The sequence below is a fragment of the Syngnathoides biaculeatus genome, chromosome 10, assembly GCF_019802595.1.
Source record: "Syngnathoides biaculeatus isolate LvHL_M chromosome 10, ASM1980259v1, whole genome shotgun sequence".
Taxonomy (NCBI): Eukaryota; Metazoa; Chordata; class Actinopteri; order Syngnathiformes; family Syngnathidae; genus Syngnathoides; species Syngnathoides biaculeatus.
The window spans coordinates 25,675,061-25,692,834 of NC_084649.1; the positions used below are offsets into that span (position 1 = coordinate 25,675,061).

General features: G+C 44.1%; 1 protein-coding gene and 1 long non-coding RNA gene across 8 annotated transcripts in view; one reads left to right on the plus strand and one right to left on the minus strand.

Annotated features, from left to right (window-relative positions):
* tox2 (TOX high mobility group box family member 2) overlaps positions 1-17,774 on the minus strand; it is a 122,065-nt gene that overhangs the window by 63,111 nt on the left and 41,180 nt on the right. For 5 of the 7 annotated variants that reach the window (XM_061833366.1, XM_061833360.1, XM_061833364.1 and 2 more), the window contains exon 3: positions 6,912-6,971. The exons of the other annotated variants lie outside the window; for them this stretch is intronic. In XM_061833366.1, the coding sequence (XP_061689350.1) occupies positions 6,912-6,971 (60 nt within the window). The remainder of the gene's footprint in view (positions 1-6,911; positions 6,972-17,774) is intronic. 7 annotated transcript variants of the gene reach the window in all.
* Positions 355-12,889, plus strand: LOC133507850 (uncharacterized). Its single transcript, XR_009796924.1, has 3 exons — positions 355-1,193; positions 2,011-2,152; positions 11,185-12,889. It is a non-coding gene; the product is annotated as an uncharacterized LOC133507850 (long non-coding RNA).

Sequence of the window (17,774 nt, forward strand, 5' to 3'; positions counted from 1 at the left end):
CGTCACGTGCACGAGCTCTATAGATGCTTGACGTTCTCATTGTGTGGATTCGGTCTTGGAAATAATAACTGGCACCATAACTTGACATACAAAATCTAATTCATCATGATCATCATCATTACTGCACTGCGAACTCCAGCTGAGGACACGCACGTCAAACAAACCCCCGCAAAAATGCCGCTTGGCTAACCTGCTAGCCGTCAAACACGTCAACGCTGAATAACGAAAGTGCGCTTGTCGAACCTTTGCCGGCTTCTCCGTATCCATGGCGTCTGTGCGGCGGTCCCTAAATATACACATACTATATAATATATACGAAAATATACTGTACATTGTGCATGCTGAGCTGTGAGATGTTTAGTGTACATTATTCATAAGGGCGCAGCAATTTTTGAAGACATTTGTAAGTGAAATGCTAACACAAGTGTTTTGGGATCATAGTTTGTGGCATCAATTAGTTGCTTGAATTCGCTGTTGGGGGCGGGGCTCGGACTCGGTCCTACGAAGAGCCGGGGCGTCCTCTGTACACTTTGTGACGACGAGGGGTGCAACGAATACCACATGACTGAAACGATTTTGTACTGGAGCCTTTTAATATAGATGAAAGCGCTTTCTGCAGCAGTAATTCAAGACAAATCCGCGATCCCTCACAGCAAACGAGCTACTAGGACACAAATTCGATCCTTCACGGCCAGATGTTTCCTTTTCATACCTGTGTTTTACTCGGAGGGCAACATATTCACTTAAACGTGAAAGAAATATGCAAATGGCGTCCTTTCAACTCGGCAATCCATAATGTTCCGGCTTTGATGCCGCGAGCCGGATGGTAACCGCGAACTGGCGCGATCTGGCTGGCCGCGCTAAACACGCCACATGTAGCGCATGCTAAAACCACATGCGGCCTTTTTTTTTTTTTTGGGCTGCAGAGACGCTACAGCGGCAGCCAATCAATAAGACCTTGTTACACTAATTGCAAGATCGTAATCTCCGATTCCTACTTCTGCTGAATATCCAAACAGTCAGTCCATTAGCGGAATTATTCCCCCGTGCAGCTCATCCGACTCGCTCGGCCTCCTCCCTTCCATTTGCTCATTTTCCTCCCCCCACCTTATGACATATTCCTCTCAAACGGCAGTCTTGTTAAACGGATTCATAAGTCAGGGAGGAAGACATCAAAGCGAAGAATCGTCAAGGTAAAGTGCTGATGAAGTTTCCTTTCCAGTTCGCCCGCGACGCCGCGAGAACGCCGTCTTTTCAATGCGCCCGTTGTTCCGCTCACAATCAGCAAGTGAAATTCCACTTCACTCGAAGGTCTCGCGACCATGGGGGAAAAAAATACAGGCCGTCCAAAATCATTGCTCGTATTAAAGCGTCCGCTGTGAGGTTTTTGTGTTCAAAGCCCGTTTGAGGTGCTGGGCGGATGGTATTTCCCCCACTTGTCCGCTGACAATTGACGGTCACGGGGGAAGACAACGATCGGGATCCATAAATCTACGTCACTCCGTGCCCGAGAGGGGGCGCCGGAACTTGGGCAAAACCCGTTCGGAGAAAACGCACAACTACCATCCGCACTCCATCCGCGATTGCATTCCACTTTGGCAACGCAATAGTGTCAGCGCCGAGGTGACTGGACTGCGGTTGGGTGACCGACCAAAAGGCTGCATCCATCCATTTTCTTTGCCGCTTATCCTCACGAGGGTCGCGGGCAGTGCTGGAGCCTATCCCAGCTGTCAACGGGGTCCGCCATGAACCGGTTGCCAGCCAATCGCAGGCCACATCGAGACAAACAATCGCACTCGCAATCACACCTATGGGCAATTTAGTGTCCAATTAATGTTGCATGTTTTTTGGATGTGGGAGGAAACCGGAGTGCCCACCCAGAGAAAAGCCGCACAGGCACAGGGAGAACATGCAAACTCCACACAGGCAGGGCCGGGATCGAACCCGCGTCCTCACAAGGCTACAGGTTGAGTTTAATCCATTTTTTTTAATAGCGCTTGTCCTCATTAGGTTTGAGGGCGACTGCCACCGTTGCCTGTTGACCCTGTCGAAGACCACCATTCACACCTACGGACAATTTAGAGCAGGGGTCACCAACGCAGTGCCCGCGGGCAAATGGTAGCCCGCGAGGACCATATAAGGCGCCTGCGAGGTATGTTCTAAAAATACCATAGGCCACAAATTGTTACTACTATTTTTGCTTACATGAATTAAAATTTTAAAATACCCGTGATGTCATTTACTACAATAAATTAAAACAAAAGTATTTTATGTACGTGTAGTGAACTGATTCTTTGATTCTGGTTTTTGAATGTACTCTGAAAAGAATGAAAAGAAATAACCGGGCCATATTTTACTTTTAAAACAAATCAAAATTAAAAAATACTAAAATATGTAAATAAAACGGGTAAAGTAGTTTATTCCATAGTAAAATAATTATACATTTTAGTTTTTAACTTAATTATGCAAACTCATTTATTCTAATTAACTAAATAATTACTTTTTGAATAAATAAAACTGTTAAACATAAATCTAAAATAATTTATTTTACTTCTTAATTTTCAGTATATACAAGAAACCTGTCATTTCATTAAAGAAATTAGAAGCTGTTAAATACATCATTAAAAAGTATAAATGAAATAAAATACATTTTCACTGATCAATTTGATGAAAAAAAAAATAGACCAAAATAAAGCAATGATTACAGGAATGTAAATGCTCAGTGGACCGGATTGAACAACGGAGCAGGCCAGATGTGGCCCGCGCCCCATACTTTGCCACCCACTGTTCGATCTAAACGCCAATGTGGATGAAGCCGTCGAGCAACAAAAGAAAGGTGTGTCCGGATTCGCATAGCGAGGTGCCGGTTTGAACATCCTGCGCGGAGGCACGTATTCACATCCACACGTTCTACAGCGCGCGCACGCGGAACCGCTGACCCAAATCCATTTAAATGCAATGAGGTGTGAAGGAGAAAGAGAGGAACCAGCGAGAGAAAAAAAGGAGCAAATGAGGGGGAGTCAAAGAACGACAGGAAGAGAAAGCAGCGAGCACAGGAAAGTGAGCTTAAGGCGCTACGATTTCGGTTTTCTGTTGTTGTTTTTAAGCCGCGGCATGTTGGGAATACGGCGACGGCGCAACAAGATCGTTGTTTCCTCAAGAATTAAACGCGTTTAAAGGAATATCCCCCCCCCGGGGGGAGGGGGGGGGGCTCTCATTTCTTCACGTTTAGTGCGGGCGTATTTGCGGCGGCAACCCACAGCTGTTATGAATTTTCACAGATACAGGACACAATACTACCCCCCCGCCCCCCACTCCCCATGTCTCTAACCATGACTCGGAGGACCGGCTGGGTGAAGATCAGCAACTTCAAGCATGGAGTTCTACAAAAACATAACTACGAACTGTATTACAGACCACATGAAAAGACAAACAAATGATGATGAATTCACTGCATGCACTTCATAACTGATCTGCAATTATGCCATCTATTCACGTAGTACTGCCTTCGTGAGCAAAATTGCACTCCACGTTTTTACATCTTTCCTGATGGGTTCATGTATTGGCACCATCCAGTCGCCGTGGTAATGGAAGCCGTTCTCACGTCAACAAACCACGCAGCAGAGGGAGGCGGGGTCAGGAGTGGATTGAAAAGGGGATGAAACAAGGCACAAGGAGCAAGTAGCTTTGTCCCCGAGTTGTGGAATAAATGCCGTGAGTAGTGGCTCTTTTGCATGAAACTGGACCGCCCCCTCAAAACGGGCTCATTTTTAAGACAGGTTAGAAAAAGTGGGTGAAACGTGCTGTCATTCTTGATCCTTCAGGAGCTTTGGCAAAAGACTCTTGCAGTCATTCACATTTGAAAAATGTACAGGCGCGGCCAGTCATGCCCGCAGATATAAAGTTACGGGCGTGGTCCACCAGTCATGCCCGCAGATATAAAGTTGCGGGTTTGTGTTCTGTTTTGCAATTATGAGTGTACCTCTTTAAGAGAGGAGGGGGGGGCGGTGTCAGGTGAACTAGGAAGTGGAAGTAGGCTGAGCAGCAGCTGTAGAGACGGTCCGCTTCCGTGTTAAAAAACAAAACAAAACGTCGGGCTGTGGTTCACCGCACTGGATCGGTTTTCATGTGCGCCGAGTGTGCGACAAGTGCGCAATTGCGTAGTAGCGCAGCTTAGTGGGAACATTGGTCAAGACTACACAAAATAAGCAATGTCTTTCAATATCTACGGATTTCAGCTCGTGACATATTTTACGCGCGTGGTTTTACGTGCTCGACTGTGCAGATTTGCGACTGCGACGGCGCATGGGCTAACTTTGATACAGGTTAGGGACTTGGGAACTCTTTCGCTATTCACAGGGGACAGAGAACAAGCTCTAATGCACAAAATAATAATTGTCATGGCCGAAAAATGCCACCATTTTGTGCCAAATTGTGTAAAATGGAAACTGAACTGATTTGTTTACCGAGGTCTGGAACAACACAAAAATAATAACGAGCAAAGCAACGGCATACCATGCGTGTAGAATGTACACAGGCAGGACACCATGTTACATGAGCGGCTGTATTCCGTACTTCAATTATCCGGCAAAACGTCGCGTGAGCTAGCACACTAGCCTAAAATAAAACATTTTCATAAATTGATGAGACGTCACAACCTTTGGCATTTACAAAATGTAATCAATGTTGCCTATCAGTAGCTGGAACGGTTTACTGTGGCGGAGAATGTAGAAAATTGGTTTATATGCCAGAAATTGTTTGAAATTTTCCCCTCGGCGGGACCTCTCCGACTCTCGCTGTCGGACGGATGGAGACGCCGGAACTTGGCGAAATAGCAAACAGAGCAAGACGCGCGTCAAATACGAGGTCGTCGGGAGTAAACAGAGAAATAACACAAACAAAGCCAAATATCGTCAGTTTCCCGCCATTTGACTCGTTCGGTGAACCCCCACCTTTCTACTCCTGTCAATCATCTTTGCCACATTTGCAAGATTTTTTTTTTTTTTTTCATCTTTTCACCAGTAAGTTGGCATGAAAAGAAGACGAAATAGCAGAGCGCACATCAACGCGTCGTGTAATCAGTCAGCGGCAAGTGCTGTAAGATGCTGGAGAGGGAAAAAAAAAAGCGCGAGATCTAAAGAGTTCTTTGACAGCCGGGGATATGTGTCGGATAACGGCGCTGAAAATCACTCCGTGACATCCGTCTATTTATTACCAGAGATCTCCAAATTGACTTCATAAATCATATGCAAAAAAAAAAAAAAACAAAAAACAACCAGCTCTCTCGTCTCATTCCAGGCTCCGAGCCGCAATTTTAATAAAGCGGCGCATTAAGAAATTAACCGCCTAAAAAAAAAAAAAACCGTAAAGCTAACGCGGCCCGCGCGGGCGGCTGCGGTAATTACAATGGACGGAGACAAATTCTCAGCTCCCCCCGTGGATTGTCAGATGGGCTTATTTCCCAAACTCCGACAAATCTGCCTGTCCAAACACAACCATATGCTCGCCCAGTTGTTCGGGACCAGCTGTGCTGCTGCTGCAGAGATTCTAGTCGGGGAAGGCTCGCCATACGCGTAAAGCCCAACTCGCCCCCCCCAACTTCCACTGCAATAAGGACCAAATCACTCAAAAGCGAGGCCGCGCTTCGTGACGACCAAACTATCCAAATGGAGCCAGCGTGCAAATCAGAGTTAGCGCCGACAGCATTTTGTTTTGTTTTTTTTCATGCCGGTTAAAATGACAGCTGCTTGAGGTTCTGCCAAAAGAAAAAAAAAAAAAAAAAAAAAAAAACAACAACCCCCCCTCCACCTGCACCCCCCACCAAGATTCAGTAGAAGTGATAAAATACAAATGCTGTTTCCTCATATTGTGGCCAGGTCCATAAAAGTAAAAACAAAAAAGTCCGGGGGAGGTCGCTGTGACCAAAAAAAAAAATTAAATAAATAAATAGAAATGTAAAAAAAAAAAAAAAAAGTCCTTAATCATTTTTCATGACAATATGAACAAATGCATTCATCATGAAACCATGTAACATGAATGACTGTATTGTGTTGTAAAAACATTGACATGAATGCATGCCATTAATCAGTTCTACCCTACCCAAAACAAAAACAAAAAAATTGCTTTTTTTTAAATGAGGGAAAAAAAAACATTCTGGAGTGTATAAAAACATACAGTAATTAGAACATTAAATATGATTGAAAAGTTGGGTGGCAACCAGTTCTGGGTGTACCCCGCATCCTGCCCGTTGATAGCTGGGATAGGCTCCAGCAGTCCCTGTGACCCTCATGAGGATTAGCGGCAAAAGAAGATGTTTGAATGGATGGATGGAAAAATAACCGGCAAGATTCAGCTCCTCTTTTCTTCTCATTACAGCAGTAATATTGGTCATTTTTCGCAAAGGATTAACATACGTGCCTGTGGGTATTGTTACATTGCCTGTCTACATGTGTTGCATCACCGTTGGTGCTCATATATCTCTTGCTTAACCAACCAAACGTAAATGCTAATTGTTAGCCCATGTAGTTTCCCCATTGAATGTTAGCATTGAGGTAGCCAAGGCTATGTCACCGTTTCAAATACACAACATGTAATTCTCCTTGTTGTATCTTTAGTTTAACAGTAATATTTAACTGAAAGTGGCAATAAATATCTTGAAGCATCTTTTTTTTAAAAAACAAAAACAAAAAACATTTACGCCACATGTTATGAAGTAGGTTGAGTCAACTGCCACCATAGAGTGCTTGCTCCCTAGTAACATAAACATAAACATTCACCTGTGGCAAAAACTCTTTGAAACTTCCACTAATGACCCAGGCTAAAACGAGCTATTAAGCTGGAAAGCTATGCCATCGGCAACATGTCGGCACTCCTTCGACCGCAAACGACGGGATGCCGAAAATGGAACTCACCTGGCTGGGCGGGAGGAACTCATGGTTGTTTTCATTCATGTACATGTTGTCACCATCAAACTGCAAATACAAAAAACAAAACAAAAAAAAAAAACAAAAAGGAGAAATCAATTAGACGGGGCGGGGAGGAGGCCGAGGCGTCCCGAAAGGGGGCCGGCAAACAGATCCCCAGTCAGCCGGCTGAGAGACAATGGCGACACGGCAGCCTAATGACTTACAAGTCCTCGGCTTACGGACCTCGGCGCTCGGCTGCGTGTTAGTAATTACAGTTCATTAGAGACACGCGTAATTAGGCCTTGTCAGAGCTTGTGTAACTCACACTTTTGCTCTCAGCGGGCCGCGTGGTTCAAACTGTGCGCGAGCTGCAATTGCACGCTAGTTACAAAGTGACAAAGGCGTAACAGAGTGATAAGCTGTCAAAAAGCATTCCGCTCCTCCCGCCGAGTGTTTTCTCACCTCGGGTTCATTTCTTGAGACGGGACTTGGAGTCACATTGAGTGCACACGACTACAAATGCATTTCTTTTTTTTTTTTTCTTTTAAAAAAAACATGATTGATCTTTGTCAATTTTTTTTACCAAAATTATGATATTCTTGTGAAACTTTTTTTTTTGGGGGGGGGTTAATGGGGGTGACGGAGACTTTTAAAAATCATTTTAGAATGGAAAAAAAAAACGAGAATGTTTACATCTTGTGAAACGTTTTGGGGGAGGTTGATGGGGAAGGACGAAGCCATTTAAAAATCATTTTATAAGTGAAAAAAAATTGGAGAATAAGTTTAAAAGAGCAAAGTCATAATTTTACAAGTAGCTTTGTGATGACAATTCCAAATATTTATTCATCTCCATGATAAGGATTGTTGAAAATCTTGACGGGTAATTGTATTAATTTAATGACAGTCATCATTAATGTTATTGATATTAATTATTGAATATGAATATCCATCCATCTATTTCCTTCACCTCACGAGGGTCGCGGGGAGTGCTGGAGTCTACCTAACTGTCAACGGGCAGGAGGCGGGGCACACCCTGAACTGGTTGCCAGCCAATCGCAGGGCAGAACGAGACAAACAGTCGCAGTCATAATCACACCGAGGGGCAATTTAGAGTGTCCAATTGATGTTGCGTGTTTTTGGGATGCGGGAGGAAACCGGAGTTCCCGGAGAAAAGCCACGCAGGCACGGGAGAACATGCAAACTCCACACAGGCGGGTCCGGGATTGAACCCGGGACCTCAGAACTGTGAGGCCAACACTTTACCAGCTGATCCACCGTGCAACCTGAATATGAATATGAATAGCATTAATAATGTCATCCATCCATCCATTTCCTTAGCTGCTTATCCTCAAGAGGGTCGCAGGAGTGCTGGAGCCTATCCCAGCTGTTGACGGGCCGGAGGCGGGGCACACCCTGAAGTGGTTGCCAGCCAATCGCAGGGCACACCGAGACAAACAGCCGCACTCCCAATCACACCTATGGGCAATTTGGAGTCTCCAATTAACGTTGCATGTTTTTGGGATGTGGGAGGAAACTGGAGTGACCCACGCAGGCATGGGGAGAACATGCAAGCTCCACACAGGCGGGGTCGGGATTTGCACCAGAACTGTGAGGCCAACCCTTTCCAGCTGAGCCCACCGTGCCGCCTAATAATGTCAGTAGCAATAAATTATTTTAAATGAAGTCAAATACGAAGAGCAAGGTTTTCACCCCGAGCAACTTTCTTCACCACTTTTGATCGGATAAACTGGCCAATCAGATATAGCGCCACCTTTTGCTTCGACACGGTTTGATAGCCTCGACTGTGACACCCCCCCCCCCGAGAAGCGCCTCCACCCGCGTCTGCGGTTAAGTCGAACCGGACCGTTCCTGTTCCTGGCGCTCACAGTAGCAGCTGTATTTAATCGCAGCCCCTACCGGCTTTCACGGACGTTGCGCTTTGTTTCCCCATAAGTGGCAGCTGGCAAAAAAATCGCGAGACAGACACGCAGACGGACAGCGGAGGCATCTGGTCCGATGTCTGTGTTGTGTTTGCGCGTCTGCCTTTCAAGCTGCGGGCCGCTGGCTGCGACCTCCGCCGTTAATCGCACAACGGGCAAATGAACCGCGAGCTCCGTCGCCGCTTTGCGCTCGTCTCGGCTCCGTTGCCGCGGCGCACCCGCTTAAGCGTTCGCCCACTCGCTGGTTTTCCCCATTTGGCCCAGGGGGGGCACCTCCGTCGTCTCTGTGAGACCTAAAAGCTGGGTGATGTTTGATTGGGAGCCGTGAATCAGCTCTTGTCGGCTGTACGGCAAAGTGCAAAACCGCTTTTTGGTCTCGCGCGCACATTTTTTTGGCACGATGGCGAATTGGTCAAAGTTCGGAGGGTTGCTTGAGTGGGAATTTCTTGCGTAGGCCATTTTGCTAACTGCCTGGGAATCGTTTCCACATTGCCAGGAATCAAGTTGTAATAGTACAAAGAATGAAGTTGGAAATCTAAGAGAAAAACGTTACTTGTAATTTTTTTTACATAAATTAATATCAAAAGCTTTGGGGTGAAAAAGCTAAAGTTATGATCTTGAGCATTTATAATTGAAATAAAAAAAAAACAATTAAACAAAACAACAACACAGGAAAAATCTTGCAACCTTACAAAAAAATATTTCAACATTTCAACATTGCAGGTAAAAAGAAAGTCAACTTTTCACAAATTAAGTCACTCATTAAAATTCTGATTTTTTTTCCAAGAAAACATTAGTAATGACTGCAATAAATTTACAAAAATAAAATCCCATTTTGTTGTAATATTACAAAGAAAAAAAAAATCTGTGTTGTATTTTTTGCAACAAAAAAAAAGTCAACATACGATAAAGTCTTTTATCTGATGGAAACTTCATTATAAGACTGGAAAATAATTATTTTTCAAGAAAAAACTTATTTGAGGAAAAAGTGAATGGAAAAAGTCAAACTTGCAAGAGTCAACTATTTTTTTTTTACCCAAATTGTATTATTTTCCCAAATTTAAAAAAAAAAAAAGATTTAAAAATGTGATGCTCTTGATGAGCCTCTCACTATTACGTGCTGTGCATTACTGTGTAGTAATTATAAGAAAATGGTAAAAATAAAATAAAAGTATCATTTCAGAAAGAAAATTAATGTTACAAGAAATGTAACAGAAAAAAACACAAAGGCAGTCAGAGGCAAAAACAAGCAGCAGAGTTTCTTGCAAAATTCACATTAAAGGTCCAATTCCATTTCCATGTTATCATTGGCCCCGTGATGGAAGCGCCACTCGAAAAGGCAATGGCATCATTTCCAACGGCGCCGTTATGTGGCGTCGGGAACAATCACCGCATCGCATTCCGCGTTGGATATGCAACCCCCCCCCCCCCTGAAAAGAGGAAAAACAATCCAAAAACAAGAACAACAAAGGACATCGCTTCTTTTGTTGAAAAACGACTTCACACAGCAACCCTAACGCTCGCCCGTTTTTTGAGAACGTTGAGATATTACACGCATTTTTGTTTTACCAAAACCCACCACCCTTGATTTCTGATTCCAAAACGAGTTCATAAACTGCATCTGTAAATATGACGAGGCGGTTAAAGATTTTTATCGAACCGCAAGTAAAATGTGTTTCCTCAGGCCAATTGATCACCGAGTGACCTCAAGAATTGACCTCCTGCAACCTATTCAATAATCAAAATATTAGGGAGATGCGACATCAGTGCCGAGGCCAAAAACAAGTTCAGGCTAGGACAGGCTCTTCTTCTTCTTCTTCTTTTCCTTTCGGCTTGTCATCGTTTTCCATCTAAGCCTATCTCGTGTATCTTCCTCTCTAACAAGCACTGTCCTCATGTCCTCCCTCACAACATCCATCAACCTTTCCTTTGGTCTTCCTCTCTCTCTCTCTCTCCTCTGCCTGGCAGCTCCATCCTCAGCACCCTTCTACCAATAGATTCCGGTCTAACCTCATCTGTCAGTCTATCCATTACTACCGCAAACAGGAATGGGCTCAGCGCAGATCCCTGATGCAGTCCCACCTCTACCAGACGTGGTGAAATAATACAAAAGCACTTTAAAGCTTCGATTTCTTTCCACGTTGGTGCTGGTGGACCTGCACAGCTCATCTAAAATTGGCCAAATCTATATTTATTTAAAAAAAAAAAAAAAACTCAGCGTTGAGATATTTTTCCAGTAGTCACAACGTTGGATTGGCTGCGAGCTTGTTGATGTGCGGCAAAGAGCAAACGGCACAGCTCGTGATTTCATTGTGTGTTTGTCTTCTCTGGGCTTCGAGGTTCATCAATCACAGCGCTCAACACAGTGGAAGAAAGCAGACTTGGAAAGAGGGATGAACGCTGGATGGATAATGCCCACGGATGGAAGGACGGAGGTGAAACGCTGCAGCGAAGACGTTGCGAGCGAGGCGAGGAACGAACAACACCACAGACGCTTCTTTGCAGGGAAATACATGGTTGGCCGCGTGACAAAACAAAATGGCAGATATGCGGCACACGGTGGCCTGTTTGCGTACGGCACAAAAAAAAAAAACAAAACACGATGCGCGAAGTGTTGAGAAGTAACAGAGAAAATGTCAGTTAGGGGAAAAAAAAAGACAATATGTATCTCTCACGATTGGCGAGCTGAATGGCGTTGAGCTCGTGAGAAAACAAAACAAAACACGGATGACACAAATTCACGCCCCTGCGCGTCGCACGGTCAACAAACTCGGAGCCCGTCGTGTTTAAACGACTTCAAATAAACAAAACAAGTGTATTTACTTGCTCCTCCTCCATTATCTTGCTGCCTCACACCCAGTTATGAAGCACATTTGTCACTTGAAAGCAGCTTTGTTCAGAAATTCCACGCCCCAAAAAAAAACAAAAAAACTGCATTTGGGCCAATAAAGACCTCCCCGGCGCTGTTTGACAGGAGCGTGCAAAGAGACAGCGGTCCAAATAAATACCGGTGTCAGGACCGCGCTCATGTGAGCAGTCACAGTGACGAGATGCATGCGTGCGTGCATAACCAAACCGGGAGAGTAAATGGGGGGTGGGGGGGGGGGGAGATATGGATTTCCTTTGTGAATATATCCACCGCTGCAGTTCACCTCTGTGTGTGTGCGTTCCTTTTGTGCTCGTTCACTGCAATATATTCTCCGTAAACACCGACACACTGTTTGTGTAATCGGACCTGACCAATAATACACAACGCTGATCCCAGCCGGACGAACAGAACACTTCCTGTGATGCCCCCCCCAACCCCCCATAGACAGAGCCACACCCACGGGCCCTCCTACAAATATGTACCGCATTAGTTTTAATCCAGAAAAAAATATATATGATTAAAGAAATAAAAATTACATCCAAGTTAAAAATAAGTCAATGTAGATACAAAATAGACCAAAAAAATTACATGAAAAAAAGTGTTAAGGCGACAAAAAGGAGTCTTTAAAATTATTATTTAGAAAACTAGAAACCTAAATATGATTGTAACAAAATAGCTGTCAAGTGATCTTTTTTTGTGGCCCATACTGTTTAAAAACTGATTTGAACAAAAGTGACGTGAATGAGAAAATGTATTCATCACCCAATAAAATGTAATAAAAACAACACTAATTGTAAATATAACAAACCTAATAAATACAGGATGAATATGGTGAACAAAGTTGGAAAAAAAAAAAAAAAAGGTGGCACGGTAGCGGAGCTGTAGAGCGTTGGCCTCACAGTTCTGAGCTCCAGGGTTCGATCCCGGCCCCGCAAATGTGGAGTTTGCAAGTTTTCCCCGTGCCTGCGTCGGTTTTCTCCGGGTGGGCACTCCGGTTTCCTCCCACATTACGAAAACATGCACCATTAATTGGACACTCTAAATTGCCCCTAGGTGTGATTGGGAGTGCGGCTGTTTGTCTCAATGTGCCCTGCGATTGGCTGGCGACCAGTGCAGGGTCCTGCCCGAAAATAGCTGGGATAGGCACCAGCACTCCTGATACCCTTGTGAGGATAAGCGGCTCAGAAAAAGAATATATATATATATATATATGTGTGTGAAAACAAAATATTAAAACTAAAATAAAATGAATGTAACATCTGCAACTTTTTTTCTTTTGCATTGGAAATGTGGAAAATGAGAAATACGGTGAGATGTGATTTTTTTTTTTTTTTTTTGCTTCTACTAGTGAATAAATAAAATCAACTACATAATAGCGTTTACGTGAAAAAAATATTACAAAGGGGCAACATGTATAAACTGCTTCTATTCATAAATAAAAGGAAAAAAAGGTTCTGCTTTCCATCTTTCAGTCCGTAAACTATTGTTTGTTTTGAAAAAGGCAATAAATAGAACAGGCCATCAAAATGTTTCACATGACAAACAAAGGTCATAAAAAAGAAAGGCGGAAGGGAAGCAAACGGAAGCAAAAAGAAAAGGAAACAATAAATGAAAGACATGAGCTCCATTTGTAATGGACTGTCAGCTGTGAGCTGGGAGGAAAATGAGAAGAAGGCTTCGGCGTGAAGGCGGGCAAGTGAACGACTCCCCGGAGAAGACGGATCCGCCCTTTTGCTTATGATGGACTTAATTGCCTCTATCAGTGTTAAGATGTAACATTCGTCTTAGCTTTATTGCCCGGCTTTATGGTCTTGTCCATCATGCCGAGGGGGGTTTCGAGTGGCAGCAAACGCCGCCTTGAAATAATGAGGCAGGTTGCGGAGCCAAAGCGGGCTCCGGGAGGGGGGCGGGATTATAGTTCCACAATCAGAATATGCTAAGCAACATTGTTTTGGTGGGGGGGGAAAAAAAAAAAAAAAAAAAAAAAAAATCAGAGCTTTTCTGGCGACTCCAACTAAGGGGCTCACCTCTGACCCCCGGCGGGCCGGGCAAGGTGTCGAGTTTCACGTGGTTGCACAATCGCGCCATTGTGCTGCCGTTAACACAATGAAAAGAAAGCGAAACGCATTGCTGATCAGAAGCTATACCACCCGCTCCCGTCATCCCCAAAGCACAAGCTTTCCCTAAACTCATGTTCAAAATAAACATTTTGTTACTCAACATGAGTCCTCCCCCACACGCTTTCCCTAAACAGGCGCTGTCGAAAAAGCACTTTAGATTGTAAGCTGAAGCCTTAAATTAGCCTTAAATTACCACCACATATCGGTACCTTTACCACCTTGACCTACAGTACGACTTTAATTCGTGGCCAAAATTGGAACTCCGTTTACTTTCCAACGGCCGCCAGGGGCGCTCGAGGAGAAAAGCTACGAGAGAGAATATGTACAGAGGAAGACGCAAGTTTAATGTAACTTCGCGCATATTGCATGAATAAAATGAGCATGAACAGACCGTCATCATGAAAATACAAGAAGAAATGCATATGACGCAGCTTTCATGTTAAAAGCAATTGAGCTGGCCAAGGTATACGTAAGCTAAGGTATTTTATTAAAACTTTGAAAACTCTCCCTGTGTGCCATTTTTCGTCGTCAATATCTCTTGTTTTAATGTGGGCACGCGCAGCTTATAGACAGGTGCGGCCTATGTATGTAGAAAATGTTTTTTCCTTTAATAATGTACTGAATGAGGCTTATAATCAGGTGCGCTCTATAGTCTGGAAATTACGGTAGTCTTGGGTATGTCCCTTTGATGGGCGTGGCCTAAAGAGTGACATCAGGAGGTGGTGAGCGTCAAGGTGGGCCTTCTGGCCTTCAGCAACTCCTCGTAAGTGTTCTTACTTTTTATTTGTGTCGTTGACTCTTTTACCGTCTTCAATAAACGTTCAAAAGTGGGGAACAAAAAAAAAAATTAGAAACATGCGAGGGAATCTCAGCATCTTAACTGCGTCATTTTTCTTCTTCCAGTTCACTCGAACGGCAACGTATGAAAAGCTTGCTCCTGACATCAAATTTTGACTCTCAGCTGGTTGATTTTTTTTTCCCATACAGGAAAGGAACTTGTTCAAACTGAGGCCACCATAAAACCCTTGTAAACTCCGCAGGGCCTCGTTTTATAACACTTTTTAAACATTCTTTTACTGTCATTTACACGGCGATAACAGGCAATAACAAAGACATTTTTCTTTTGTGGCAGAGTTTACAAACGGGCGTAGTTTAAACTTTTTGCCTGTCCCAAGCTCGATGTGTTTTCCGTAGCGCTCGTACTTATTTGGGTTGCAGGTGAGCTGGAGCCAATCCTGGCTGACGTTTGACAACGGAAGCAAGACCCACCCTTGACTAGTCAACAGTCCTTATTATTATTATTATTTTTATTGTCCATGCATTTTAATGAACCGAATGAACCGTTTACCTTTCTGGCAATTTAAAGGATATCCGGATGGAAGGGATTCAATCCACAATGGCCCTCACTGCAGTAGTTGAAGGTCGAGTCCACGTTCGATGTTCGGTCCTTGTTGGATACTCTACGTAGGTAATGTTGTTAGCGTGCTAGGCTAACTCGGGCCGAGCAGCTTCAACGCGAACGATACGGCACTAATTCGGGTACGAAGATGTACTAAGATAAGACTTGTTAAATTTCCCATAAGTCCTCACGGCCCTCTTCGTACAAGTTATGAAGTTACTCAGTGGTGAGGCCGGCCAGGATGGACGGATTAGAGACGGTGGCACCGAAGAAACAACAGGAAGCAGAACTGGAGGTGGCAGAAATGAAGATGTTGAGGTTCTCGCTCGGAGTGAGCAGGTTGGATAGGATTAGAAACGAGCTCATTAGAGGGACAGCCAATGTTGGATGTTTTGGAGACGAGGTTCCAGAGTGCAGACTTGGATGGTTTGGGCATGTCCAGAGGCGAGAGAGTCTGAGGATGGAACTGCCAGGCAAAAGAGCGAGAGAGAGGAAGACCAAAGAAAAGGTTGATGGATGTGGTGAGGGAAGCCATGAGGACTGTGGGTGTCAGAGAGGAAGACGCACGAGATAGGCTGAAATGGAAAAGAGGACACACTGTGGCGACCCCGAACGGGACAAGCCGAAAGGAAAAGAAGAAGAAGAAGCGTTAGCCTTTCGTAGGCAGTCCATTGGTCACAGAACAATCAAGGTTCACGTCGCATTGTCGCAAGGAGCCAGGCGAGGCATCCAAACAAAATGCAGTTCCTGAGCTCATTTTCTCCCCGACCACATTTCTTTTTCTCCATGTGCGCTCTTTCATCCTGAAGACAAATTATTATACTTCGCTAGACCTTGAGAAGGGGGGGAAAAAAAGAAGAAATATGACTCTTCTCTTATTCCGCTTTGGTTTCATCTCGACTTGATTGCACCCTGATCCGCACACACTCAAACCAAAAATGACATGGGGTGGGGGCGCTCTCGCTGAATTAGTGGACTGTACTTGGAAAGAGAGAAGCAAGGGGTGGGGGGCCTTTGTCGGCATCCTCGAGAAAAGGGGGGGTGGGGGGTGGGGTTCGTCCCTTGAAAGGCTCCCATTGTGCGCTTTGCGCGATGATATATGCAAGTGGATTGGACGGATTTAATGAAACGTGGGCTGGAGTCGTCACGTGAGCGCAAGATGGAGAAATTGAAATGATAAGTCACAGTCACGCGTGGGATTCCATCACGCCGCTCCATTATTCATGTCTGCTTCACACAAACCTGGGGTCACTTTTATCCGCTGGCCGCCCGCCGGACGGAATAAAACGCCGCATGCGGTTTTGGTGATTGTCCGGCGGGCGCGCGCTTCTCTTGGCTGCGTGGAAACCGTAATAAACGAACATCTGTCGGTTTGATTGTCGTTATTTGCCGTTGAAACGATTCTAACAAGAATCCGTTTCTGTGTGAGCAGTACTCCGGTCATACTTTTTTTTGCACAAACTTTTGTGTATTTGAAATTTGGTTGCGTCGGGAAATAAGAACTACCCGCAACGGCAATGAGCGCTACATCTAGACTGTGAAGTTGTATGTCAATTTATTATCAATTCATACGGCGGCCCTAAAGGGACATTGGAGAAAAAAAAAACTAACTGGTTTCTCATTGTAATGAGTAAGTTACTCATTGTAATGGGTAACTTGCTCATTATAATGAGTAACTTGCTCATTGTAATGAGTAAGTTCATACATACTACTCATACATTACTCATTACAATGAGTAAGTTACTCATGAATAAGTTACTCATTGTAACTCATGAGTAAGTTACTCATTACAATGAGAGTGTCGAAAAACGCCTACCTATGGGTCGTAGCTTATTTACTCGCTAGCGGTAGCTTCCTGCGTTCAGGTAGTCGTAGCTTATTTACCTGCTAGCGGTAGCTTCCTGAATAAAGGTCTTACACATGCACACATGCAATGGACTAGTTACTCATTACAATGAGAAAGTTTCTCATTACAATGAGAAACCTGTTAGTTTTTTTTTTTTTTTTTTCCCAATGTCCCTTTAGGGGCTCCGTAGTTACCACTAAAATGTAGTAAAATGAAACAAGAGAGGTAATAGATAACTTTCTTATTGCAATGAGTAACTTACTCGTTACAATGAGTATCATACTCTTGAATAAGTTACTCATTGTAACTCATGGTGAAGTTACTCATTACAATGAGAGTGTCTAAAAACGGCTATCTATGGGTTGTAGCTTATTTACCTGCTAGCGGTAGCTTCCTGCGTTCAGATAGTCGTAGCTTATTGACCTGCTAGCGGTAGCTTCCTGAATAAGGAATAAGGATCTTTTATACACGTACACATGCAATGGACTCGTTACTCATAACAGTGATGAAGTCCCTTTAGGAGCTCCGTACTTACCACTAATATGTAGTAAAATGAAACAAGAGAGGTGACGAAATGGGACAGGATAGTGTGACAAATCATTGCGTGTGTTACTTGCCTATGGGTGAATGATCTGCCGTTAGAACACTAGCGTCGCTTTTTTACTTTCAAACCAAACCGTATCGCCAAACTGTGT